This window comes from Lepidochelys kempii, chromosome 8 (assembly GCF_965140285.1).
Source record: "Lepidochelys kempii isolate rLepKem1 chromosome 8, rLepKem1.hap1, whole genome shotgun sequence".
Taxonomy (NCBI): domain Eukaryota; kingdom Metazoa; phylum Chordata; order Testudines; family Cheloniidae; genus Lepidochelys; species Lepidochelys kempii.
Window position 1 is genome coordinate 50,708,879 of NC_136387.1, and position 27,065 is coordinate 50,735,943.

At 47.6% G+C, this 27,065-nt stretch overlaps 1 protein-coding gene across 5 annotated transcripts in view; it reads right to left on the minus strand.

Annotated features, from left to right (window-relative positions):
- The window catches only part of ASTN1 (astrotactin 1), a 188,593-nt gene that overhangs the window by 95,612 nt on the left and 65,916 nt on the right, over positions 1-27,065 (minus strand). For 2 of the 5 annotated variants that reach the window (XM_073356477.2, XM_073356473.2), the window contains exons 2-6: positions 17,087-17,274; positions 7,806-8,214; positions 6,203-6,376; positions 5,514-5,621; positions 367-516 (exon numbers count right to left, since the gene is read on the minus strand). In XM_073356477.2, the coding sequence (XP_073212578.2) occupies positions 367-516; positions 5,514-5,621; positions 6,203-6,376; positions 7,806-8,214; positions 17,087-17,274 (1,029 nt within the window). The remainder of the gene's footprint in view (positions 1-366; positions 517-5,513; positions 5,622-6,202; positions 6,377-7,805; positions 8,215-17,086; positions 17,275-27,065) is intronic. The other 3 variants (XM_073356476.2, XM_073356474.2, XM_073356475.2) reach the window with 3 other exon arrangements.

The window sequence follows — 27,065 nt, forward strand, 5'->3', positions numbered from 1 at the left end:
CCCTGTGGTGGCCCATGATTTCAGACCTGGTTCCCAAAGAGCAGACTCTCCTCGGCCATTAGCTTCACGATGAGTCCTGAAGGTTACCAACCCTCCAGGATTGTCATGGAGTCTCTAAGAATTAATCTTTAATTTAAAGATTAATCTTTATGTAATATGATGAAATCTCCAGGAATTCATCCAACCAAAGTTGGCAACCCTAGTCCTGACGTGATGACATTCGGCAGCATGATGTACCGTCCACCTGTCGTGACGCCAAGGGTGGGCAGCTCCATACCCAGCCAGATTGGCATTTACCCTGGCCCACTCCCCCCGCCTGAGGGTCAGAGGGCAGAGCTGTGTGGGCGGAGGTGGGGGCGTGCTCACCGTCGGCAATGAGGTGCTCCGGGACGTGCAGGGTGATCTTGACGATGAGCGGGCAGCTCATGTGGGACGAGCACACCAGACTGATCACGCAGCTGGTGACGCTGATCAGGGTCAGCGTGGTCTTGTTGACGGGACTTCTCGGCGAGCCAACTGGAACAACAGCGAACAAAGAGACTGATGGCAGAGACATCAGAGCCACAAGCACCAGCTGCCACTTCTAGAACACAATCCAAGGAGCTCCCTAGCTCCCCCACTCCCACCTCCTGATCAAACAGAGCAGAGAATACCAGAAGAGTTCATCTTCCCAAGGAAACCCTCACCTCTCAACCACCCTCACCACTTAGAGGATCAAAGGGATCACAACCCACAGAGTTTGCGTTAGTCCCTGTCTTGTTTGGGGTGATGGGGGAGGGCAGCTTTGCTGAGATCAAAGTGCTGTGCCCTGGAACTGCTTCCACAAGCAGCCAAGTTTTTGGTTATTGGCCCATACATGTGCAGACTCCAGTTCCCACAGGTAATGAACGGCACTCCACGGAGTGCCTGGAAGGCTGGTCGGTCTGTCCCTATCTCAAACATCCGCTCAGAAGCGGCAGCCTCTGTCCGCCCCCGCAGCGTCAGGCATCCTGCAGCTTCTGACCTATCATCTCTCTGACAGTTGGCACAATGCCCTGGCAGGGGAAGAGGCAACTCTGGGCCGCGAGAACACTAGCACTATCAAACCTGAAGCTTTAACAGCCTGAGGCTTCACAGTTCTCAGAATCTTTCAGAGCTGTGCGAGCGGTCCTAAGGGCTGCAGGCACATAGGGCTCAAAAGATGCCGTTTTGCTAAGAGTCACAGGACCCATGTGGCTAGAGGAATCAGCTGGTTTGGCGTCACAGTACAGAATGAGGTCTTAGGTGTATATAGCGCCTCTCACCCCAACGTACTTCACAAACTACACCACAGACAATTATTTGATCCCTGAAATGCAGCCACTTCGGGTAGGCAGCACAGCAGGAAGGTGGACAACCAGCACACTGCCCTACAGTGAGGGGAGCAGATGTTTTGGGAGATCAGTCTTTCCCTCCCATACACACTCTTCTGAAAAACACACTGGTCCAAATTCTGCTCTCATCCTCCTGACCGGAAATCCAGAGCAACTCCCGTGAGGTCATTCAATGGAGCCACTTTGGATTTATACACGTCAAAGAGGAGACTTTGGCCCATTATGTTTTTATGGAGGATCATTCTTCACTTCGTCAGCTGTCTGTATGTTACTGCACATGTAACAGTTCAGGTCCTTTCACAACACTGTTGTGTGCATCAATGCGTTCTAAAAGACCACTGTAAATGGCTTCTTTTTCCAGCAGGTCAGAGATACATGGCTGAGTATTCAGTAAAAAGAAGAGAAGTAGAGTATTCCATTGGTTTTTCTTGCTGGTAATTTTCTTGGATTCAGTTCGCCATGAATAGGTGCCACGAGATCTTTAACGTCCAAGGCTTTTAATCTCTCATCTGAAGGACTCATGCTCTGAGAAAACTTGTGCTGAGTTCACCTGTCTCAGAAAGGTGAAAGACTGAGGCAGCCTGTGTGGGGCCCCTTATCAAAGGGACCTGCCTCAAATGATTCCTGCTCTGAATTTGACCTGCTGCATCTTAAATTGCTACAATCCGGTGGTGAATATGGTGAAGCTGACCAGGCACATGCCAGGGTATGCTAGTGGCCTCCACGTCCATCACCAAGGTATCTTATGGAAGTTTTAGTTTAGAACTTTTCCAAGGGGGAAAGAGAAATCAGTTAATTAACAGAGCCTAGACAGGGATTTGCTTGCAATGGAAGTGAAGTCTTAGGCTCATCCAGTGAGTGGACTGAAAGGCTGTGTGCTCATTTCACAAGTTCAGTTATCCAAAGAAGAAAATAAAAGAAGAGGGAAATGCCATGACTTTAGAAACAGTCAGAGATATTTGCCTGTGTATTCAGCGAAAGGAAGATAAGGAGAAAATACCCATCAACAAACAGCACTCCTGCATTCCCAGACTTCAGCACATTCTCTCATCAGGAAGCTCTGGAGACTCCTTTCAGGTCTCCAGAGCTTCCTAACCCAAAACTTGTGAATCTCGCCCATCCCCGTCCTGGCTTGTGAAACAGTCAGAAGCAAACGGCACCAGTCCTGACTGAAACCGCCAGTGCCTCATGCAGAAAAGGAATTTTCCCTTCCTCCTTCAAACATGCAGTAGCCCGACCAATCCACCCTGGACACTTTAGTCCAAGTCAACTACTACCCAGCATCAGACCTCCCGTTCCTGAGCTAGCTCATAGGAGAGGGTAGCAGAAGGCCGACTACTAGGTAATTTAATCTTCTAGACCCAGCACAATCTGGATTCAGGCCAGGACATGCAACTGAAGCCACTTTAGCAGCACTGATGGAAGATCTCCTGCTGTCAATGGATAGAGGGCAGACATCCATTCTCATCCTCCTGGGACCTCTCCACAGCATTTGACATGTGGACCACGAGATTCTGCTGTCCTGCCTGAGAGGTGTGGCAGGGTTCCAGAGTAATGCACTAGGATGCTCTGGGTCCTTCCTGGAGGGAGGCACCCAGCGAGACATGATGGGGAACTGCACCTTGTGATACTTCTAAGCCTGAGTCTGTTTAAACCTGGGGTGTCACCCCCTAAGCCAGAAAGTGAGATGAGTCATTAGAGACAACTACCTGCAGGTCCTGGGATGGGCTCCATTCCATTCAACAAGGGTTCAGCCAATCCACAAGCAAGGACCCACCCAGGTGACCCCAAGGCAGGTATACAAGCTCCTAAAGGAAGCAGGCTCTCCAGTCTGCTTGACGTCACTACCTGGCCAGAAGCATTCCCACCGCTGGTAGTTTCAACAGACTGTCCCTGCTTCAGCGCTTGGCTCCTGCTCTACCCAGGCCTGTTTCCATGCCCCTACTCCAGCCTGCTTCTGCTCCTACCTCAGATGGCTGCCCGAAGACTCTGGCATGCCTCCACCACCAAACCGCTTGCTTGTGAAGTTCCACCAGGACCTCTGGGCCTTTACATGCAACCACTAGGTGAACTGGTCAGATGACATGGACGCAAGTGCCAGCAATATGCAGATGACTCACAGCTCTACTTACCCTTCGCCACACATGACCACACTGCTACCACCAATATGGCCCAGTGCTTGGATGAGATCAGCTCATAGGTGAAGAACAGCTGGCTGAAGATGCACCCGAGCAAGCCAGAAGAGGGAAGAGGAGAGCATTATGAAGAGTTCACAGCCACGGTGCTGTCTCCTTTGGTTCAAGGTACACATCCACAATTGGTCAGTTCAGTCACTAGAGTTGGAGAGCTCCTGGATTCCTCGCTGATGCTAAGCAATCACACAGCAGCATCCATGAATAATGCTTCCTCCATTTCCAGTTGGCTAGGAGACTCCATCCCATCCTGGCAGACAATGACATGCTATTCACACCCTCATTACCTCTTGGCATGACTACAGCACTGCGATATACTTGGGCATGAAGCCTGCGGCACTTTAACGAAGCTCCACCTAGTAAAGACACCGTAGCGCATCTCCTCATCTTCAGAAACACAAGCTATCACGAGCACATCAAGCTGTCCTCTACTCTCTACACTGGTTTACCAGAAAATAGCAAGTCAAGCTCAAGGTCCCTGTCCTTATCTCCAAGGGACTGATCTGGGCACACGACAGCTAAAGGACAGCTAAAGCTCAGGGATGCAGACTGTGGTCTACAACTCTATTCCTCAGGCACGCCGGAAGGCCCTACAAGAAGGGTAAAGCATGTCTGTGTAGCAGATAGAAGAGCCTTGGGCGCCAGTCTGAGACTGCAGAATGAACCGCCCCAGGAACTATGGACCATCACAAACCTCCCCACCTTCCACTCCAACTCTTTGCCTATCTTCTCTAGGACAAACACGGAAAAACGTGTATAAAAACCCCCCAAAAGCAACCACCTCCCCAAACCAAGGAGTGTCCGCTGCACACCTCTCCCACTGGGGAGGGGATGAGAGAACAAACACCACGTGACAGATGTTAGTCACATTGTTGGATGCAGTCTAAGAACCGACACAATAGAATAAAAGTTCAGATGTCCCGAGGAGAGAACAGCAGGCCAAGCTGTGAGCATCACTGCCGAGGCTATAAAGGGTGCATTGGGGGGTGCAGAAGAGAATCTACAGTTCCCAAGAAAGAAGCTGATGGTAAGAGAAAACTAGTCCATCATTTTAGCTAGGGACAATGTTATTGGTTAACAGTACAGCCTTGTTTTACTTTGATATAGAAGGGTTGGTTTTTATAATCATTTCTCTTCCTTCTTTTAAGTCGGGCACAGCTGCCTTCTCTATGTTTGTATACAGCCCATCGCTGGTGAGGTACAGTGTATTTATAGAATCTTTCCATCTGGTTTCCCCTTTGTGCGGGAGACGGTTTTATTAAAATAATAGCAGTAAGACACCGAACAGGGAGGCACAGGGGCTAACAAGCCAGGCTTTGAAGCCCGTTACTCATTAATATACAACAAATCCTGGGAGATGCCAGCAGCAAAATTTGAATCTATTTCATCCTCAGTTGCAAAGATCTCCCAAACAGCTCCATGCGGCCAGCGGACTGGCTAGGGACTAGAAATCAGCACTTCCTGATTCTAGTTTGAGTATCAGTTCTGACCGCCATCACACCAACTATTCAATGGAAAATCATACCCATAGCCAGTGTTCATGTAGAACCTACAACGTTGCACTTTTGCAGCACACAGCCATTTGAGGAAGCCTGATGAGACAAAACAGAACTCGGACGTCCCCACAAAGAGGATGCCCTCCCAGTCTGGGTTACATATCTGGAAGGAGATGGAACTATAAGACTACTGGAATAGGGGCATTGCAGCCAGACAGCTGGACTGACGGCCTAATCCTGGCCCCAAAGAAGTCAATAAGAGCTTTACTAGTGACTTCAAAGGGATCAGGGTTTGTCCCTGAGCACTTACCTAACTCTCCATCTCTTCTCATCTTCATATTGGATATAGTCCTGCTATTGGAAAACACACGTAGACACAACCCGGGTCCAGCCCCTGCAGGAACATCTGCTTTCGATTCCCAACCTCCATTCTCCCCCCACCTACACACCCACCCGCCCACCCACATGCATACCTCTGCTGCGCCGCCTGCTCCGAGATGGGTCAGTATAAAACGTCAGCTGGGGGTCGTTGTCAGCCTCTGTCCCAGAATCTCCTTCGGGGTTCAGAAATGCTGAGCCAGCTACAATTAACAGATGACAGAATCACTTCCAACAATCGCACTTTTCCCCCAACCTCTGCCCCCATCATAGCCACCTGCCGTCTCTCATTGCTGTTCTTACTTGCACTGCCAGAAGTGCCAGAGATCAGGGCCTCGTTGCGCCAGGTGCTGTACAAATGCACTCCTCTTGCCCTGAGGAGCTTACCATCTAAATAGACAAGGGCTGGGAGGGGAAACAGAGGCACAGACACCTGCCCAGGTGACCCAACCTCAGGATCTTTTGAGCTCTGCCCACTGCTGTCACCAATGCTGGCTCTTAAGTGGTCAGAGGGTGTTGATATGGGGAACACAAAGTGCTCCCTTCTCCCACAGAGGAAAATCATGAACTCTGCCTTGGGGACCTGCCCTGTTTGCAGTCCTCTGTCGTAGATGGACAATGCTGGTATTTGTACTGGTAGAGCCGGAAATTGGGGGACTGTGGCTTTGCCTGCACGCGCCAGATGGGGTGGGAAGGCAAAATCCCCGATGCAGACAAGGCCTGAGCTCCACCAGTGAACAGAACTCCCCACTGCTGCCCCCAGCCCCGGGGAGCCACAGGGTACCTCGCGCTTTGTTATTGATCCGCTTCCGCTGGCTACTGGAGGTATGAGACAACAGGGTAGCCTGCTGGTGGTTGGAGTCCACAGGGCTGGTAGCGATGATGTTATCCTTGTACTTGTTCATCAAGGACAGCTTGGCGTTGTCGCTTCCTGAGCAGGAAGAATTTAAGGCAAAAACTTTCAGAGAAAAGACAAAAAAAGGAGGGAGAGAGAAAGAGAGAATTCATTTCTCAGGATCCAATTCCTTTCCCAGCATCTGGGCGAGAGCTCTAGCAACACCTTGGATGGTGGCCCGGCCAGCGAAATTGACCAGGGTCCCTATGGGGGACAAGGGAACAGGGGCTGGAACAGGTTTCTTCCACTCCAAAGGTGCATGGGATGACAAAATTGGTTCAAACCAGGCTCTGGAGAACCCTGTCCATTCCAAGCAGCAGCATGCCCACCTACTGCAGCTCCACCAGCCCTGCAATGCATTGCTACCAGGGTGAGATCCAACAAGCAGGGAGAAACTCCTTATCTGGCCTGTAGCGTGGAGGAAGGGAAGTAATCACTTGGGAAGAGCCAGGGATGACAAGGAGGAAGGTTAAAACTCGCCCCATGAGATAAACTACCTCTTAGGCTGGGTGTTGGAGAAGCCCCAATTCATTCAGCGTCATCTTGAGGAGTCTGCAAATAGACAGGCATTCAGGCCCATCTGCACTACAGCAATAACTGAGTCAGGGGACCCTCCTTACAATATAGTTACCCCTGACCCAGTTACAATACTGTACAAGCTGTAGTGTACATGAGACCTAACTGGGCCCCTCTCTGACCAGGCTAAGGGCTCGGGTTAAAATTTTCAAAGCTGCATAAGAGATTTCACTGCACAAACTGGGCAGGCAAATCCCTTAGGCAGCTTTGGAAATCTCATCCTTGGACTTCCCAGGAATACAGTTTAGACTCCACCTACAGGTTGCAAAGTGGCTACAGGCTGTGATCAGAGGACAACTATGTAGTCACTAGGTCTTGTGATCCAAGAGAAGCCCCATTTGCATCAAGGTGGTATTAACACTGAAGACTACTGATGACACTTTAAACATCGACGTTAACTATCTCACTGCTGATCATTTTTTAAATGGACCCAGTGGTCCTGGGACTGTGGCTGGAGCTTGGGGATGAGGACAGAGCTGGGACAGAATACCACCACATTTTTCCCTTTCCATCTGACCCCTTATTGAAGCCTCTGTTCAGGGAGAAGAAAGGTGCGGGCACAGAGATTCTTGTACTGGAATCAAGGCTCTGCATTTCAGCACCACCTCTTATCTCTGCTACATCACATGCAGTGGAAGACGCGCTGCTAGATCTGGCTGCATGGAGGCCCCAAGCCATGGCTATGAGAATACCCAGGGGAACATACTCACTGCCATCCCATGCTTAAGGGAACCCCAGATTAGGTTGTCCCACACGGCTCTGGGATCAAATCAAACTTGCACGGGGAAAGGGGTACTCTGTGTATATGTATTCCACTGTAGCCCAATGCCCAGCAATACACACAGGGAGAGGACTTGGTTTCAGGACTCAGCTGAGCCCACGCAAACAGGAAGAGCAAAGCACATGGAGGGTAAACCTTTCGACCCCCAACCTGGCGTGAGATCCATGCCAGACTTCTCATTGCAGCCCTGCAGCGAATCCAGCGTCCTGGTGACCTGGCTGGCGAAGTCCTCGCCGCCGTTCATGCACTCGCGCTGCAAGTGGTGACGCAGGTCAGTGATGTCGTACTCATAGCCGTCCAGGATGGGGGTCTCACGGATGCTCAGCGTGCCGCTGGAGTTGTGGCCTTGCACACGGGCGTTGCGCAGGCTCTCCCGCCCGTGACCCCCAATCAGGACTGAGGGGATGTAGTGGATTTCGTTGGCCGCCTCCGCGCTGGCACTTTTCTGGGGCTGCGGCACCCGGCGTCGCTTGCACCAACGCCGGCGGGTGTAGAGGATCATCACCAGGCACAGGATGGAGAGCAGCAGGGCAATCATCCCCCCCTAGGGAAGGGAACAGAAGCAGGGCTCAGAGCCACGGCTGGAGGCAGCAGAACTGCAGCCGGCCGCCGGGAGGCAGAGCTACATGGACAAGGAGATCAGTGGCTTCCATTCCAGCTGGATGGCCAGCGCGGCAGGGAACGCATGGCCAAGGGGGAACGGCAAAGGGGACTGGACAACTTTCCCCTCTCACCCACTAGTCTGACTCCAGGCCAGGCTGAAAGTCACGCCTGCTGCTGACACTATAGTTCGGGGTCTTATACACTTAAAAGGTCAGGTATAAAAAAAAAAAAAATCGAAGCCCTGGCTTTCTTACAAGCCCTGCAGCTGCCGGGAGCTGTCACGTTTCCAAACGCAGCGTAATGGTGCCTTAAAAATGCCAAATTCCTTCCCCAGCAGGCAGCCCTTCAACTATAAACACGGGCGCCAGGCTTGGGACTCTGCCCCACCAGGCTCTAGATGCTGTCCTGCTGTATGTTCCACTCAAGGTGCAGGGATGGAGCACAGGGAAATCCTACTATGCCACGCCCCGAAGCGACCTCAGCAGATCTCCTCTCGTTATCAGACTGGGATCTCCAAGCACTTTGCAAAGGGAGGGTAAAGCAGATGGGGAAAACTGAGCCTACCGGTACAGACAGTGCCCATTTAAAACATAGGCCAGTTCCTCAGATGGTCTAAATCATCATAGCTCCATTCAATCGGGCATTGACAATATACACCAGCTGAAGATCTGCCCTTGGGGCCAAAATCACGCCTGGAATAAGCAGGAGCAGCATCCATTGGGAGTTCCCTTCAATAGTAATTGTGCCTTCTTAGGCCAGGGAAAAACTGGGCTCTACATTTCCATGGAGACCCCACTGTTCCTGGCAGAGGCAACAGTCTGAATAATGCATGTGATAACGACAGCCGCTATTGTTTTAGTCCTTCAAACAAGCCTGTGTAATGGAAACGGGACTGGAGAAGACGGAAGAGGCAGAGCACCGTCAGGAAATCAGCGGTGTGGGATACAGCTCCCTAATAAGTAACAATCGTATGCAGCAGTTCTACCGTGCAGCTCAGCTGGGCACTTTCCGGAGGTGGGTCTATCCACTGGAGAGCTGGGGAAATGGCAGCAGGAAGAGGTGCAGCAACCTGCCTACGATCACACAGTGAGTCGATAGCAGAGACAGGGATAAAATCCAAGTCTCCTGACACCTGGTCTCCCGCTCTCACTACGAGGTAATATTTAGCACTGATCGCCTGCTTTCCAGACTGCATTTCAGAAGGGCTCAGGCTTGGCCTCATTCTGCTTCCATTGAAGCCAACGGTGAGGCAGGCCACGACGGAGCGCTTTACAAAATCCCACTCTATATAACTACTCAGAGTGGGGTACTTTGGTGCCCCAGAATACAGACCCAGATCTTACAGTCCAGTGTGACTGGAACAGTGGCCACCATCCGAGCGCCTCCTTGTGGCCAGGGTGCCTCTGCAGCCCATTTTCCCTTTCCTCAGGGCTGCTTAAACACATGCCACAGTCTCTCATCTGCTCACACCCCTTCTTAGCACCTGGTTTCTTATTAACACAATGTTCCAAAAAACACAACAATAATCTTCCACCTAGCTTTAAGCTGGGCACACACCCTCCTCCCTGAGGTGCTGCCCCTTCCCATCGTCTGGGCAGCTGGAGGAGAAGCAGGGTCTGGCCTTTCGCCTTTGCCTTCTCCCAAAGGAAAAGCAAACCTTTCAGCTGGGACTTCTTACCCAGCCCCAACTCTCTTCCTCGGGGACCATGGCAAGAGACCCTCACTCCCTCTCATTTCTGTCCGTAGTTCCCCTTCTAGCTCTGTCACCACTGAAATTCCCCCGACCCTTTATAGCCCAGGTGCCCAGCCCCACCTTCTTAACTGGCTCAGGTGGGAGCACCAGCTCTGGCACAGAGGCGCTGGACCTATGTTAATCACAGGGACCAGCCACCCCTTGACATAGACACAGGATGTCTGAGTGTAGGAAATGGGGAGTGGGGGCTGAAGGAAGACAGGGCCAACAGCACAAGATCATGATCCTTTCAGACATTAACACATTACACTGCCTGCCATCCCAGTGAGACAACCCGCTACTTGAGCTAAAGGGGAACTCCCTTAACTACTGGTAGTAGTCGGTCCCTTATCCTTTCTGTGGAGAAGGTCAATGGGAGCAGAGTTGGGACTGGTTAAAGATTTCCTCCAGGCCCCACTGGAATGGACCTTGAATTTCTTCACTTGACTTAGCTGTTTGGGTGAGGTGTGGGGTAGCAGAGTGAGCTGGATCCCTGAACTCCTGGGTTCTGCTCCCAGCTCCGTCACTAACTCAGTGTCTGATCTTGGGCAAGCCGCTTCACTGTTACGCCTCCCCCCAATCTGTAAAACAAGGCTAGTGCGTACCTGCTATGTATAATGTGCTGACTTGGAGTGAATGAATTCCCAAGTGAACTAGAATGTATCTTTTAGACAAAACCATCTGAGGGGGATTTGTGGTGGGGGATAATGCGACTGTCCATTTGGGGTCCTTTGCTCTATGGAGCTGTACATTTTTGTGCAGCACCTAGAGTGCTGTGTAGGTGCTTTGTAAATGCGAATAAATAAGTCTAATCCCATTTACCCTCAGAGATGCCAGAGTAATTGTGCGGGGGGAGGGGAGATTTCTTGGCTCATTTGAAATGGAAGGAATTCTTGGCAAAAGAAAATAAAGAAAAGTCTCTGTATCACAACCCTGCCTCAGCCAGGAGAGCCTGCGATCATCAAAACATGGAAAGTAGCATATAAATCACAAAACCCCCAAGAGCCTGGCTTTGCCTCATGGGGAGCTTTCATTCAAACGCAAGAGTAAGTTACTGAAAAAGAACTAAAATTGAAACAGTCCTTAAATCATGTTGATGTATTTTAGTATTAAATCATTTTGGGGTGCTTTTTTTTTTTTTAAAGGAAACAGAATGTTCATGAATAGAGTCCAGCTGTCGGCTCGGGGGAGCGAAATCCTGTACTTATAATCCACAGGACTGGTACAGAACAGACAGATGATAACGCAAACTCACCCACTCAATGGATCAATCTTAACACTGCCCAAGACAGATAAGACTGCAGTCCGTAGGTGCTGGTTAGACACTATGGCCTCAATTCAGCCAAGCCCTTAAGCATGTGCTGAAGACCAGCCTCCTTCAACAAAACACTTCAGCCCGTGCTTAGTTCCAATTGACTTCAAGGAACTTAAAACACACACTTAAAGTTAAGCGCAAGCTTTAAATGTTTTGCTGAATCAGGACGGTAGGGCCAAGAGGAGCCAGCTTTGAAGCAGTTACCTGAAAGCGAGGGAAACTAATAATCTTTATATATTTATTTTCATGTAGTCTTTGAAAGCAGAGATCAGATTTACTGTGGGCAAACGCTCGTACTGGCAAAGTTTTCAGTGCCCAGGTGGGGGAGGTAATATCTTTCATTGGACCAATACATCTGTCGGTGAAAGAGACAAGCTTTCGAGCTCACACTGAGCTCTTCCTCAAGTGACGTTTCCGGCTGGTTTGAGCACTAGCGCACTCAATCTTTGGAGACTGTCCCAGGGGCTCTTAGAGAAATTAAGTGTGTGACTTAACAAAAGACAAGAGAAGACGGGATTGCTATTGACATTACAGTAGTGCCTAGAGGGGCCAACTGAGATCAGGGTCCCATTGCACTGTGTGCTGTACACACACACAAAGTGAAGCCATGTCTGCATGGGGCAATTTTTATTGGCAGAATTTTACAAGTTTAAACATACTGGTATAACCATAGCAATGGAATCCTGCTGGTAAATCTCCCTGTATAGACAAGCCCTTCAAGCCAGTCCCTGCCCCAAAATGCTCACAATCTACCCAGATAAGCCAGACAAAGGGTCCATTGCTACTGCAGTCCATAGATAAAGCTGGAGTGATACGAGCTCAATTTTGCTGACTGTGCCAGTCCTCTAAATCTCGCATGCCAAGAGCAAAAAATAAATAAATGGGAGCCAGCTAACAGCTCAATGTCCATTCTTGGCCATTTTCCCTCTCCTCCTTTTTATGCAATAGGTGATCTTGATAAAATAAAATAATAACCATCATTTGCTCCATTAGGACAAAACATTAAGGGAATTATTGAATGAGCAACAGACGAAGCAGCTGGCAGAGTTCTCTAATGCCCATTACGTGTTAACCCTCTTTCATTCTCAGGATAATGGAGAAGTACTGACCCCTCCCTTCCTTCCAAAAAGAAAAATGTCTGCAGATTAAGCAAAGGAGCAGCCACTTGGAGGGCACTGCGGTTAGCTGGGACATAGCAGTCTCTCGGGGTTCCTTTTACTAGCCCCATATAGCCCTCACCATGTCACGTCATCACAGGGGTGGGCAACTGATCCCAGCAGAAGAGACATGGTACACTGGTGCTTAAACGTGGCATCTGATTCCTGAGTGGTCAGTGTGGTTCTGAGTTACTCATTAGCAAGGACATAACGGGGACTCACATTATGACCCTTTTATGCTGCACTGGCCCATAAAGTCTGGGGATCTGGCCGTTGGGGAATATACCTAGTGTGTGGGGGAGCTTCCCCAGACAGCACAGAGCTGGCATAATGGATCTATGCCACCACCTTGCAGGCCCCAGATCTATGCCACCCCCTTGCAAGGAGCAAGGGAGAGACAATGAGGCACAGCTGTAATGCCACTGCATGCTGGCTCTTCTCAGCTGCTGGAACTGTATTATGTTTAGTTGCATTATATCATTAGGCCACTAGGTGCCTCTCTGTGTTACAGAGTTCAAACAGCATATGGTCCCTGGTAAACAAGGGAGACAAAGCTGGAACGCAAGTTATGTGGAAGCCTGTTTTTAACTGCCGTCGCAGTGGTTTCCTTAAATTAACACTTTCTGTTCAAGAAAGAGCATAACCTTATCTGACATGACATGAGCAGCCCGTTGGGTTCCCTAACTTATGCCTAAGAACTGGTAGAATCTTGGCTGGTTCAGAATTTAGGAAGACAAAGGTGGCATAAAGCAACATTTGCTCCTCCCCCACTTCCTCCACCAATTGGAATTGAGAATCAGGACCCTGCACTCCTTTTCAGGCATGTACAGGAATCCAGTTCCGGTTCTATCTCCTACCAATGAATCCAGATTCCATTCCAGGTGGGCACAGGAATCTAGTTCTAGTTTCATCTCTTCTCAGTGGCTATATCCGGACAGCAGAGCAATGGTTGCTATAGAAATTCCTAAATTATGCAGAGCCTGAAGTGCTACTCAAATGTTGGCAATTTTAAAACCACAGCCACAGGTCATTCTCACAAGGGGCTCAAAGAAATGGACTCAGTCGCCCAGCACCACCACTCTTTGCAACACAGCTGAATTGGGAGGAAAAAACACTCAAAATTCAGTTTTAGCACACCACATTATTCTGGTTCCTGGCAAAAGACCCTTTCCTAGGGTGTAAAGATGCTTCCAGGATGGAATTAATTTGGGGGAAGGGAAAAGGGGAAAATAAATATTTAATTTCACATGTTGGTGTAATCATCATCACCACCACCACCACCAGGCTTTCTTCCTGTTCATTTGGTAATAATCATTTCCTGGGCTCTTACACTCGTCCGTTTTCCACCCTGGAATTTATTTCACCCCAGATACAACCATGACCCGTAAGCTGACGTAGCCTCAAGTGGTCATTGGTTAATTCAAACCACACCAGCAGGAGAGGTGAAATATTCTCAAAACATGCCAGGTCACTTCAGACTGGCTTTCCTGCAGAATCCCACCCAATCAAGCTCTAGGGTAGACACAAGGTTCCAAGCATTACATCATCAGAGCAAGCTCCCACTGGCTGATCCTGAGGGGGTGAACACTGTTACTACGCAACTGCTCATCATTAGCTTTTCAAAACAAACCCTTCTAAGGTTCACTCCATACCGGATTGGGAGGTCCTGTGCCGAATATGAGAGTCCACGTGACACTAAGCTGAGAGCCCACCAGACTCATTGCACCTGTAACCTAATTCACCCACAGGTGAGAAATGAGGACATTAGTTCCTCACTGTACCCCATCTGGTGGTTTTAACAATGGCCTCAGTGTAGAGGCCCTGGAATTTCCAGTCCAATTACAGACCAAATGATTCCCACAGAGAACCCCTGCATCGTGCCCCCTACTGATATACACTGTCTGGCTGTTGAACTAAAGTCTAGTTAACCAAAATATCCTGTGAACGCAAGTCCAATTGCAGTACAGAACATACCCCAGGCCTGTAGTGTGTATATGTGTACAAACATACATGCATGCACACGCATACACCACTCCAGGATCTTCTCATTCTCCAGCAGCAGAGACCCAAATCCAGCAAAGCATTTAAGCACTTAACTTCAAACATGTAAATAATCCCACTAACTTCACTGGGACTACTCCCGTGCTTAACGTTAAGCACGTGCTTCAGGGCCTCTCTGGATCAGAATCTCGGCATGCAGCCTGCTGCACAGGCCATTCATTGCATTACTGAGATGGCAACCCACAGCCCGGTCTGTTTGAAGGCGCAGACTGGCTCCCCCACTGAGCTGAAGCCCCATTTGGCCCAAGATTTTAGGGATCTCCAAGACCTGTGGACACAAACAGGACCGTGCTGCATTCCATTCCAGAGAGGCAAGTGAAGAAAGGGAGCAAGTGGAAAACAGGTGACTACGAGAGGAGTCACCAGGATCTGGAGTTCTCTGCCATCTGGGGGCCAGATCATCAGCTGGTGTCAATTGGTTTAGCTCCACTAAAGTCCACGACTAGCGTGAAAGGATGGTCCAGTGGAGAGGGCACTGGTCTGGGATTAAGGAGACCTGGATTTAATCCCCAGATCACCCATAGATTTCTTCTGCTACCACGCTGCCTAGGAAGGCGGTGTAGTAACATGATGTAAATTACTAAGGAGACAGTGTAGCCTAGTGGCTGCACTGGACTGGGACTCCAAAGGCCTAGATTTTAGTCCCAGGTCTGACACTGACTGGCTAGTTGACTTTGAGCAAGTCATGTCACCATCCTGTGCCTCAGTTTTCCCATCTGTAAAAGGGGGAAACTGACCCCCTTTGTGGAGCACTTTGAGACCAACTGACGAAAAGTGCTACACAAGAGCTGGTTATTATCACCACCTTGGGCAATCACATAATCTACCCTGGCTATCAGCTCCCCAGCTGTAAAACTGGGATACAGTTGTCATGAATTGCTCAGATAGTACAGTGATGAGGGCCACGTAAATAACTAGGTAGACAGACCAGAGCTCCCCTGATGTACATCAGTTGAGGCTGCAGCCCCTGTGTCGGGGATAATTTTAAACAGTTAACATACAGCCTTCTCGGCAAAAACGGACTAAATGTTTCCAGTTTGATTTTGCCGTTTATTAATTTTTCTCCACTAATCAAGCACAAAAGATGGAGGAGACACTTGGCCTCGGGCTGCAATCTGGAAGAGATATTGACATTCTCATTAGAGCAGGCTTCATTAAACAGCCTGTAGCAAGCATCAGCAGCCCATTGTCTCCAGCTAATTATCTTCTGCTGGCAAAGGAATTGGTATGGCTTCCCATCGTTAAAAACATAATCCACCTCACAAACACTGATCTATACTTTTTCTCTTTCCCCTTTGGCTTCCACTGAATTCTCTTTCCAGAGCTTCTGAGGGGAAGAGGACAGGAAGGCAGCAGAGGGGGTGGAGGATATGCAATCTGCAACACGCTCAAGGGGCTCGCACTTGTTATATTCCAAGCCCTGTGTGCTCACACACGCTAAATCAAAGCCATCAGGCTGTGGTTCCTCTGCTGGTGCCACGAAAGCAGGGGTGACAAAGCATCAGAGGGAGAAAAGCCTAAAGGGAGTGTGGGATACCATGCACAGGAAACAGAGATGTCTGGGGATCACAGGCGCTCTGGGGGAACAAAATGGGAGGACTGTTGCATTTCTCTGATTTATGCACTGTTTGTCTCATTGGATCAGATCATTGGTCCACATAGACAAGTCTGCTTCATAGGTGGTGGCTCCAATCCTGGGCTATGGCCAAGCTAAGCCCAGTGGGACTGGTGGGTGATAGATTTGTGCCTCCTGGATTCTGGAGCACCAGTGCAGCCCTTGGCACAAGCTAGAGCAGCCCATAGAGAACCACCTGCAATGGTTTCCTATGGAGTCATCCAATTGTCTAGCATAGCTGGAGTGCAACGTGCTCTGGCCACACCTCCTCCTCCCTGGTCCCACCCCCTGCACAGAGGGCTGCAAAGAGGGACAGCATAGAGACCCTCACCTGGCCCTCCACCTCCAGGCAATCTCCATTACAGCAAGGCTATTCCTCAGGTGAGTGGGTGAGGGGAGAGATCCGCTGGCTTTGCAGCCCCTGCGAGCTCGCAGAGCTGACGTAAATGAGCCAGAGGAAACACCAGATAGAGCTGGCTGGGAGAGTTTTCCCGTCCCATGAAAAGTTGAGGTATTGAAAAATGTTCCTCTCCCAAACGGAGACGAAAAGTCGAAACCTCAAAAAATTCTGCCATCTGAAAATCCAAAAGATTTCCAGTTCTGGCCCCATTGAAACGTTTTGTTTCAATTTCAACCTTTTTTTTTTCTTTTCTTTTACACCTTTGTCTAAGTCTCAGTTTACCAAGCATGTCATTCTACCACGCGCCTGGGGATTGGCAGCGTCTTGATAGTCATTACTGGTAACCACCACCACAACCACCGCATCCACCCTCCAAGGACAGCTCAGCACACAGGCGTTTCATGGAAAGCGGGAGAGGAAATTTTCAAAGGCTCAACATTCCCACTGAAAGTCAATGGGAGTTGGGCGCCCGTTGGGTGCCTCCTGCAGAGCAGAGAACGGCACCGCACCTTTGAAGGTGAGCTGGCACGTACCATAACAGAGATGTGGAGGATCCTTAGCTCCTCTTCCGCTGACTCAGTCTGGGGCTCTTCGGTGGGGTCAGCGCCAGGCAGGCTGGGGGTGCCATCTTGGTGGTGGATGTGGAAGAGCAACGTGCCGTTCTCCAGCCACTGCTGCCTCCAGCGCACCAGGGGAATGTCCTCGGTGTTCCCCGAGATCTCTGGAAAAGGAAACAAGGCTGATGCGTGAACACGGCTACGGTACAGAAAACCCACCGGAAATCCAGTTTACCTCTTTCTAGGGATTCAGTAGAGTGCAAGTGACCTATTTCTGGCTGAGCGTACATCAAGCAGACTGCAGCCATCTCTCATCCCAGGATCACTACTGTCTGTTTCACTGCACGCTATCAATGGCCCTTATAATCCCAGAGGATAAACACATGGCAGCTTCCCTCTTCCAAAAATGGGGTGTGCATTAGCAGCCAACTGCAAGTGGATTTAGCAAGGGCAACTGCTGAGAAGCCAGTGAGTAACTGTTATGCAGGTCCATGGCACTTACCACATAAGCCCTGTGACCTGACCATGGAGGCTTGACAGCATAGTTCTGGCCCCAATTCAGCAAAGGACTTAAGAGTGTGATTAAATCCCTGAACTTCAATGGGAAGATGCAACAACTCCTCATATAGGGTTCAAAAGGCAAAATCTGGAGGTTTGTGTTCCTTTTATTTTAACATAAAAAGGGGGAGGGAGGGAGGGACCCATTTTAATTAAATTTGGGATGAACTCAGAATTTTATTGTCCGCAGAAGGGAGGATCTGATGGGAGGGGAGATACAGGACACAACACTAGGGGCAGATTTTTAAAGTATTTAGGAGCCATCGATTTTAGTGGGAATTGGGTGTCTAGATACCTTTAAAAACCTGGACCTTAATCTCGTCCCCTTCTACCTCTATGCAGGAGCAGGGTAGAATTAGGACCCAGCGTTCAATCGGGCAGTAGCCAGCGGCACTCCATAGCAGCATGCAAGTCTGCAGGTGTGTACCCCAGGCATCTCCACCACACCCATACCCTCAGCAACTGGTGCCCATGGCTCCTTTTTTGGAGCGACATTTAGGAGCACGCTAGAGTGGCTCTTTGCAGGCAGGATGGCTAACAGCCCCCTCACTCAGCTGTGACTCCTCTGCTCCCCCATACCACCCCCACCACTACATCAAGTATCGCAGATGATGTAAAGTGGGCACAGTTCCATAAATCAGAGCCCACTATGACTTAAATGGGCCACGCTGACGTAACCATGCTGGAGATCTGGCCCCTTATATCTGGAGGGCTGCCTTTTCTCCTAAGGCTAGTCTGGGACACCTGCAACTCTGCTTTGGCATCAGCACCTAGGGGTTTCCATCAGCTTCCCTTTGCAGGGGCACTGCCCAGCCTGCTCCCAAGGTTGTGCTGCCATCGCACACGCACCCAGAACTAACCTTCCAGAGAATGCACCTAAACCTCACTGTGCAGACCAATATGAGCAGTCCAACGATGACATTCACAGCCCTAGGGATACATCCTGCAGGACACACAAGCCTATGACTAGGAGCTTATAGCGCACCTTCTTGTGGCCGCATAAAGTAATCGCTGGTCAAGATGTGCACCCCTGCCAATTCCAGGTAAGTATCAGAGCTGCTCAAACACAAGGCTGCTCTACCTTCTAACAGAGGCTGACAAAGAGGCTAGATGGCCTAGTTTTACCCACAGCTAACAGTGACTCTCCTTTACCTCCAAAGGGCACTGTTACAGGAGCCCAAGGTTGTGATTTCTATTCCCTGTGCTGCATGCGTGTGCTGTAGCTGGGGACTGTGCTTACCGCATGCACGTAGCCATAGCAGGATGGATGGGTTTTAATCATGATTTAAATTAGCAAGCAGGAAACTGCAATTTAACTCACTGATTTTAATCTGGCTTTCCATTTGTACTTTGTAATTATTTTCCGAGAGAAAGGTTCATTTTCACTGGTTGGTAAAATCAACATGTTTTAATGGTTACAACCAAATGTAGCCTTTACACTAAATGCAGTGCTTATTTTTGCTAACCAGGGGGATACACTATGCACACATTTACTTACTCAGGCACACACCTTAACATGCATTTCTTATTTACTAGATAATGTTTTACTCAAGATTTGTATTAAGCTGCAGTTGGCTGGAAATTCAAATTCAAATTAAATGTGTACAAACAGCAGCATTTTTAAAAAGTTTTATTTAATTATTGAAGAACAATCCAAAATGTGCTGGATACGTGTGAAACTATGCATCTCAAACCACGTTTTGCATTTAAAACTAACTGGTTTATTAAACAAAAGTATTAACTGCAATTAGTTGACAGACTCTTTCTGGTCACCAGGGGCCAAAGTTTCAAAGGTATCCAGATAGGGGTATCAACAGTGTCTAAGCAGGTTAGTTTCCCAACTCCCATTAAAATCAAGGGGAGTCAGGAACCTATATACATTTTCAGTGCCTAAATACCTTTCAAAATCTGACCCCATGTCCTTCAAGTGCTTAGAATTAGTAGCTCTCCTCTTCTCCCACCTGTTTTTTATTAATAGATTTGAAGAGAAAAACAAGCTTTCCTGCTTTTTCAACTCCTAGTCGGTTTCTCAATGAATGAACCAGTCCAAATGAAGGAAACAGGCTTTCTGCACCTGCTAGCTAAACTGAAATCTAAAGTAATTCAGGCAAAAACTTTTCTGAACAACAGAAACTGAAAGTACTTACATTTGGAAAAATGTAAATACCAGCATTCACTCCATTGTAAAGACTGAAAATAACAGAGCTACTTGATACTGTGTGATATTTATAAAGCTTGAGTTGACAAAAAAAGTTAAAAGATGTTTTCCCCTGTTCTGCATATAATTTAAAAAGCAGCACCCTTTATCTCATTAAAATTTGAGGAGGGCTCATTGATTCAGCATTGTTATAATCATTTAAATGATTTTAATGAACCTAGTAAGTTTCAGCCTTAACATAGGTTGTCATTATTCCAAATTTAACAGGTTTATTTTTTAAAAGAAATGAAAATTTACATTTTAAAAATCCAATTTAAATAAAAACTTTGATTTTTTAAATTTTGTTTAAATGAGGTTTTTACCACCCTGAGCCATATCATTTCCTCTCTCGCTCTCTCTCTCTCTCATCTGCTTCACACAGAGCCATGCCAAAGGTAAAATATTCAAGAACGAGAAATATTACATGCTAGGAGACTCCCCTCCATCCTGACCCAACAACCTAAGCCAGAGCCTGTCCACGTTACTGACTTGTCTTTCCCATCAAGCACATGTCAGGATTATCCTATGTGCAGGGATATCCTATGTGATCCTGCTCTTGGTAAAACCTACCCCACATAGAAAGAAAATACTTCGCTCCTTTTCAGCAAGGGTTTCCATGTCTTCTGGCTGTGTCTCCTCCTCCTAAGTCCTGGGGTTTTAACAGGTGCTCAAAGAGTTTCTCAACCTGCTCCCAAACCCACTGCACCTCCATGTGAAAAACAGTGCGGGGAAATGTGCACTGAATTTTTTCAGTGTTCTCACAAGGTTCATCTCTAATTTGGTTCCAACTTTTTGGAGTACCTAAACCAGTTTATCTGCTCAGATTAAGAAGGGTTTTAATATGCTATGGACACCACTGACCCATGCCCCAGCACTCCTCTCTGGCCTTATTCAAATATCATCTTCCTTCTATTCCTTCATCCACTGCTTTGTGCAACCAGCTGCCAGTCTGGGATGAACTGAACTCCTAAACCATGCCTCCATACACCACTGGAAAGGGGAGAGTTGGCAACAGGAGTGTAGGGTACTAAGTATCAGGGGCCAGACCCTTAGCTGGTGTTAAATGGGTAGAACTGCACCTGCTCACGGCAGCTGAAGATCTGGCCCCACAAAGCCTTATGATGGGATGGCAGAGTCAAGGCGTTGTAGGAAAGCAGTCGAAAAAACCACAGAAAGGGGCAAGAGTAATTTCAAGATCAAAGTTTGAAAGATATTGATGACAGGCCTGCTCCCTGTGTGACTTTCATTAGGCCTTGGAAGTGAAGCTATTAGCACTGGTATTAACTTCTAACACCTATGTTAAAAAATAGCCTGCCTGAGTCAAGGGTTAACAACAGTAGGGAAGACCACTAATTATCCTGTGAAGCGTTAGCCTGGTATCAAATCTGACCTGAGTCCTTAACACGTACAGGAATGCCAGCCTGTAAACACCCCAGCTTGTCCTATAAAGATAATGGCAGCAGCTGATCACTGCCCAGACCATCTGTGAAGGGAGAAACAAGAGGGGAGAGAAAGGAGGTAGGGCGAAGGGAGTAGGAAGGGGAGACAGGAGGAAGAAAGGCAAACTGAGGAGAGGAGCAAGGAGAAAGGGATGGAGAGAGGAAGATCCAAGCTGAAGTCACAGGAGCCCCTTTGATTTATACTAGCGGAGAATCCGGCACACCTAGCTCATTATCGCTCAGTCACCCTAGCGACCTCCGCACATCAAATAAAATGGGATAATATTTAAACTCTAAAATATGTATGAACAGATCACATCATCCATCGTAATGAGCAGGAGTCATTCTAGAGCCACAGCTAGCTCCCGAGAAGAGTCCTGTTCTGAGGCTGTAAGTCCCTCAGGGACAATCCTCCTGGCATCTGAAGCCACAGCGCCCTCACATCAGCTCCTGCTGCACATCCCTAAGGCGCTAAATGGAGAAGTCACCATACTACACACTTGGGGCCAGCTGCAGCGGCTGCTGCATGACCAACTCCCATTAACGTCATTGGTTCCTAAGAGCAAAGGCTTCGAGATCAGGCCCTCGGGGTTCCTCTATGACCCTGTGCGGAAGCAGTGTTAATGAGGCCTCTCTCGGTGGCTAAGTATTCCTTGGAGCTTGCTACTTTCTTTGGCATTTCTTTTCTCCTTCTAGTTTACACACCCAGCACTGAGAAGATATTTTCTGTTGTACTGGCACACTCCTGGTCCTACTGAAGTCAATGGGAATTTAAGCATTGACCACCGTGACAGCAGAATTTGGCCCTAAGCAAGGTAGGGGGCTTTTTGTGAGCATGTAACAGCAGCCTCAGAGAGATGTTGAATCTGCAAGGGAAGCGGACGGAGAAGTTTCTCTGAACAGCGTTCTCTTCCTTCCCTATTTGAGCCTCTCTAGGAGATGAACAGGATTCCACAAAGCTAAGCCTGCAGCACATAATGGATGAAAGGAGATTAGGAACAAGGACTGTGCCATTTTGCCATGTAGATAAAGCACGCATCTTCAAGGACCTGCCCTACTATGGGACATTAGGAAAACCTTTCCAACTCTAAGGATAGTTAAGCACTAGACTAGATTACCTAGGGAGGTTGTGGAATCCCCACCATTGGAGGTTTTTAAGAGGAGGTGAGACACATCCATCAGGGGTGGTCTAGGTATAGTTAACACGACTGTAATGTGTCCACCAGCACTGCTGCAAGCCTTCCCATGCTTCCAACCTCTGCAATTTTTCCTTGAGGAATCATACTTTCACCTTTTCTTCTTTTATCAGTTGAGCTGGTTTAAAAACAGCACTAATTTTTAAGCAAAAAAATTTAAATCAACAACTGTTTTTCCATCAACATTTTGAAAATCCAAAAAAAAAAAAAAAAATGCCCATGAGTCCCAATCAAGAGATGTCTCAAGTCATTCAAAGATAAATCTGGGATAAACGTTTTCATAATGCTAGTCATCTCCATAAATCTCTGTAGATTCATTTTACACTGTGCAGCGAGCACTTCAACTGGATCTTTCATTTGTATTAACTCAGCAATCAAAAGTGCCTTAAACTGACCTAACTTTTAAATCAAAAATTTGATTAAGTGCAATGTTCAGTGTCCCTCTCTTGCTCTGTGCCTAAATGTTTTATGTCCTTTAAGGGGTCCCATCCCAGACCAAGATATCAATCATTATAACTTCAGTACATGTAATCCTTCAAAACTCTGTATAATTAATCTTTGAAATACCGTATGAGCAAAATACCAAAATGCTGCATTAGGCATCACCAACTTAAAACCTCACTCAGTTAAATTTACTTGTCAAACTGCATCTCCCAGACCTGATACCAAAATATTTTTTGCTTCTGAGATTCTACTTGCCACATATCTTTCACTGGATAATATTAATGTTTTATGCAGCATGCCTCTGTTTAAATCACGTGTCAGTGCATATTCATGCTTTATTTGTTTTTTTCCGTTCACAAGCAGAAAATTAACCCAGCCTGTAAATTGTAAGGCTTTTTCAAAACATCCAGCTTTTCCATATTATGCTCAATGGTTCCTTTATCTTTTGGTGAAAATGGAATCTTTCTTGATGGATTACTGAAGTTACAAGTTGTTGAAGAGGTCAATGAAGCTGTTGATTGTGATGTTCTCCGTCCAGACATCCTGGTCAAGATTTTCAGAAGGGCCCAGTGATTTTGAGTGCATCAGTTTTTGGTTGACCAACTTGAGACAACATACAAGGGCAAAAGTGCCAAGCACTTGTCCTTTGAAATAAGGCCCCTTTAAGGTATCTTGAGTTGGTCACCCCAAATCACTAGGCATTTTTGAAAATCTTGGTTAGAGAAGCTAGGCTTGATTTTCAGAAAATACTAAGCACACACTGTAGCACGATGTGGGTACTTGTTGTCTCCTGAGTGCCCTCTGGTGGCCCAGGGTACCTCTATAGTGCCCCACCCGGTCTTCTCCTTCAGAGGGCTCTTTATACAAAGTCCACACAGCCCAAAGGAAAATGAAAACATTCCCCCCGTTTCCTGCCAGACTTTCTGCTTCTATTAGTCTCAGCGACCCTCTGCACCATACACACCTTCCCTGCAGCTTCCTGTTGCTTTTTAAATCGGCATCACCCGATTCCTCTCAAGCAAGACTTATTTTGTCATCAGGACTGGCTCAGCCCCAGGCTCCACCGCCCAAGGGCAAGTCACCCTGTTACATCCACCCTCCAAAAATCAGGTAGATTTTCAAGGTGTCTCAAACTGGATACCCAAAAAAATCACTTTTAAAAAAATCTTGGTCTCCCATGATGGTAACATACCTATTCTTACTGCAGCTTCCCACAGCCTCAAACAAACATGCATCACAGTAATTTCAGTGTCCTGATACAGAGCATTCTGATAGGAACCCAACTTCCCTCAACCCAATTGTGCTCCAAAAAGTCCCTCAACTCTGTCTTTCATTATCCAAAGGAGATTTTAGCCATGGAGAGTTCTCTCCTTTCCCAAATATATTTCACAGACCACAGTAAGAAATGTTTTAGGAATTTTTTAAAACTAAAAATGGACCTGCCCTAAAATCCCCACAGCCCAACCTGGATCCAACCACCTCCAAATTTGAGGAAAGTTCTGATCTGGATCAGAACTTGTTGGCTCAGGCCCATCACTAATTTAAAAGAAAAAGACCAACAGAATAGTGAGAGACGGAACTATGAAATGGACCTTTTACCTCACCAATGACTCACCGTGCTTCACACTGCAAGCCTTCGCAAGGGTATTTCACCCCTCTCATTCCTATCCTCCCTTGCCCTCCACATTTTTCTCCTCTATTTTCAGACCTCAGGAGGACTTTCCCCAATCTCCACATTGCTGCAAGAACCCATCGCACAGCACGATTCTTTCGCCAAGGACAGCTGGCTGGAAATACCACTGGACCTCAACAACTCAGACTGCCCACTTGGGCTACTGCAGGGTGATCCCAGGGGCTCCTGCTCTTCCCGTCGCTAGGATAGCATATGCTGCCTCTGCGTTATCCCAGACGCTGCCAGCCAAGGAAATGAGAAATGGCGCCTCTCTTTTGCCCTTATGACATTCTTTTGCCTTCCACCCCATGCTACCTGTCCCTCTTCCATCCCCAAATCATTTGAAAGTCATAGAAACACAGGGGTGGGAACACAATGGCCACCGCTGGCTTCCTATTACACCCCAGCCAGAGATTTTCACAGTGAAGCAAATGGCTATTTATAACCGCTAAAGGCTGACAGTCAAGGTAACGGCCAGCTATCTAAACCATCTGCCAGGCACTTAGCAAGACATCCGAGCAGATCGCAAAGGCTAAGTTAGTCAGGGATGGTGGTGGGATAGGAAGGAGGAGGGAAAATGCATTATAGAGATGAGATGGACTACACTTCAAGGGTAAACTTCAGCCCATTCCTGCAGACTAATTTGTTTAAGTGCTCATTATGATGGGGGCCAAGAGGGCAAGAGAATGAGAGATTATTTTAGCATTCACATCCTTACTGCATGCAATGAGGATGGTTGATTGTTCGTCTACCCACAGGCGAGAATGCTCTCTGTGCTAGAAGTTCACCTTGGGCTTATCATTTGTCCGTGTGCTGGGAAAAAAACCTAGATTAGAGGTTTCAGAGTAGCAGCCGTGTTAGTCTGTATTCGCAAAAAGAAAAGGAGTACTTGTGGCACCTTAGAGACTAACAATTTTAGATTAGAGGGTAGGTATAATGCAGATATCTTCTGCTCCGCACAGAAATAACTAAACAGCATGGGGAGCACATGCTCTGTTAAAATACACCTCTGGATCCTCATTATTTCAGGTACCAGTATTTGACAGTAAGAGGCAAATGAAAATTAAGGTGAGAGTTTAGCACTCAGGTGTTTCCAGCAAAAGCCAGGGATTTATCATCACCATCCTTCAACACACACTCCTCATTTTCAGCTGCTGGCAATGTGATGCTTCTCTGTTGATAAGAGAAGCAGAACGGCCAGTTGAGGAGACGTTCACTGGCCATGTTGTGACAAAGCCAGGAAAATACAGTGGCTTGGGACACTGGGATATATTTTATTATTATTGATCTTAAGGTAGAAACCCCAATTAAGACTGGGATCTCGTGCCAGGTGCTATACAAACACAGGGTAAGAATCAGTCCCTGCCCTAACAAACTTGCAATCTAAATAGAAGAGACAGGGTGGGTGAGGAAACTAAAGCAAAGAGGGATGAAGTGAAGTGACCTTCCCCAAGGTTACACAGCAGATCAGTGGCACAGCTAGGGAGGAGAAGCAGGGTTTGTGAACAGGAGGTCAGGATCTTCTATTCTCCCTGTCTTATAGTACAAGAAGAAGGGGAAGTTCAATGGAATGGAAAGTTTCCAAATACAAAGGTGTCAAATTCAAAACTGATGAAAGGAAATACTTTCCCCAGCCACACACACAATTAGCTTGTGGAACTCACTGCCACAGGATACCAGTGAGGCCAAGAATTTAGCAGAAATCAAATAGGGATTAGATATTTAGATGGAAAATTAAAATATTCAGAGTTATCATAGTAAATTCTTTAACAATAACCAGAGTTTGGGAAGGGATGCAAACCCTCCTGCTTCAGCGCAACAGCTGGCTCCTAAATATTAGGAGTCAGGAAGAATCTTTGCCTAAGGGCAGATGTGACACTTTTCAGGGTTACCCAAGGTGTCCAGGGTGAATCTCCACCACCTACTTACAGCGTGAAATAGCTTTGTCCATGTCCCCGCGGGGGAGAGTCCTCTCAACGAGCGTTCTGCTCTGGGCTCCCCAGGCCCCACTCTCTCCCCCTGCAGGCTAGCAATTTACACACCTCACTTTGCTGCACTCAAGTGCTCAGTCCCTTGTCTCCTGGACACCTGCAAACATACACTGATCCACTGCCTCCAGGAAAGCAGTGCAGCCCGGTTTTACCTCCGTTCAACACTCTCTTTAGCACAGGCACTTAGATATGTCTACAGTAAAATCAAACTGAACTTTATTTAATAGAGCTTGATATAAAGATTCAAAATAAAGGCAAGTAAAAAGGATTTGGAAACATAAGGTTACAGGTAAAAGAAAAACAAAACACAATCCATTGCCTATACTTATAAACAAGCTACTTTCCTAACTAATGAGATATTTCTCACCCAATGGACAGCCCATGCAGTGCTTGTCCAGTCAAGTCATGAGACACTCCCATTGGCAGAATGTCGCCTTCATAACAAATAACCTTTGTGC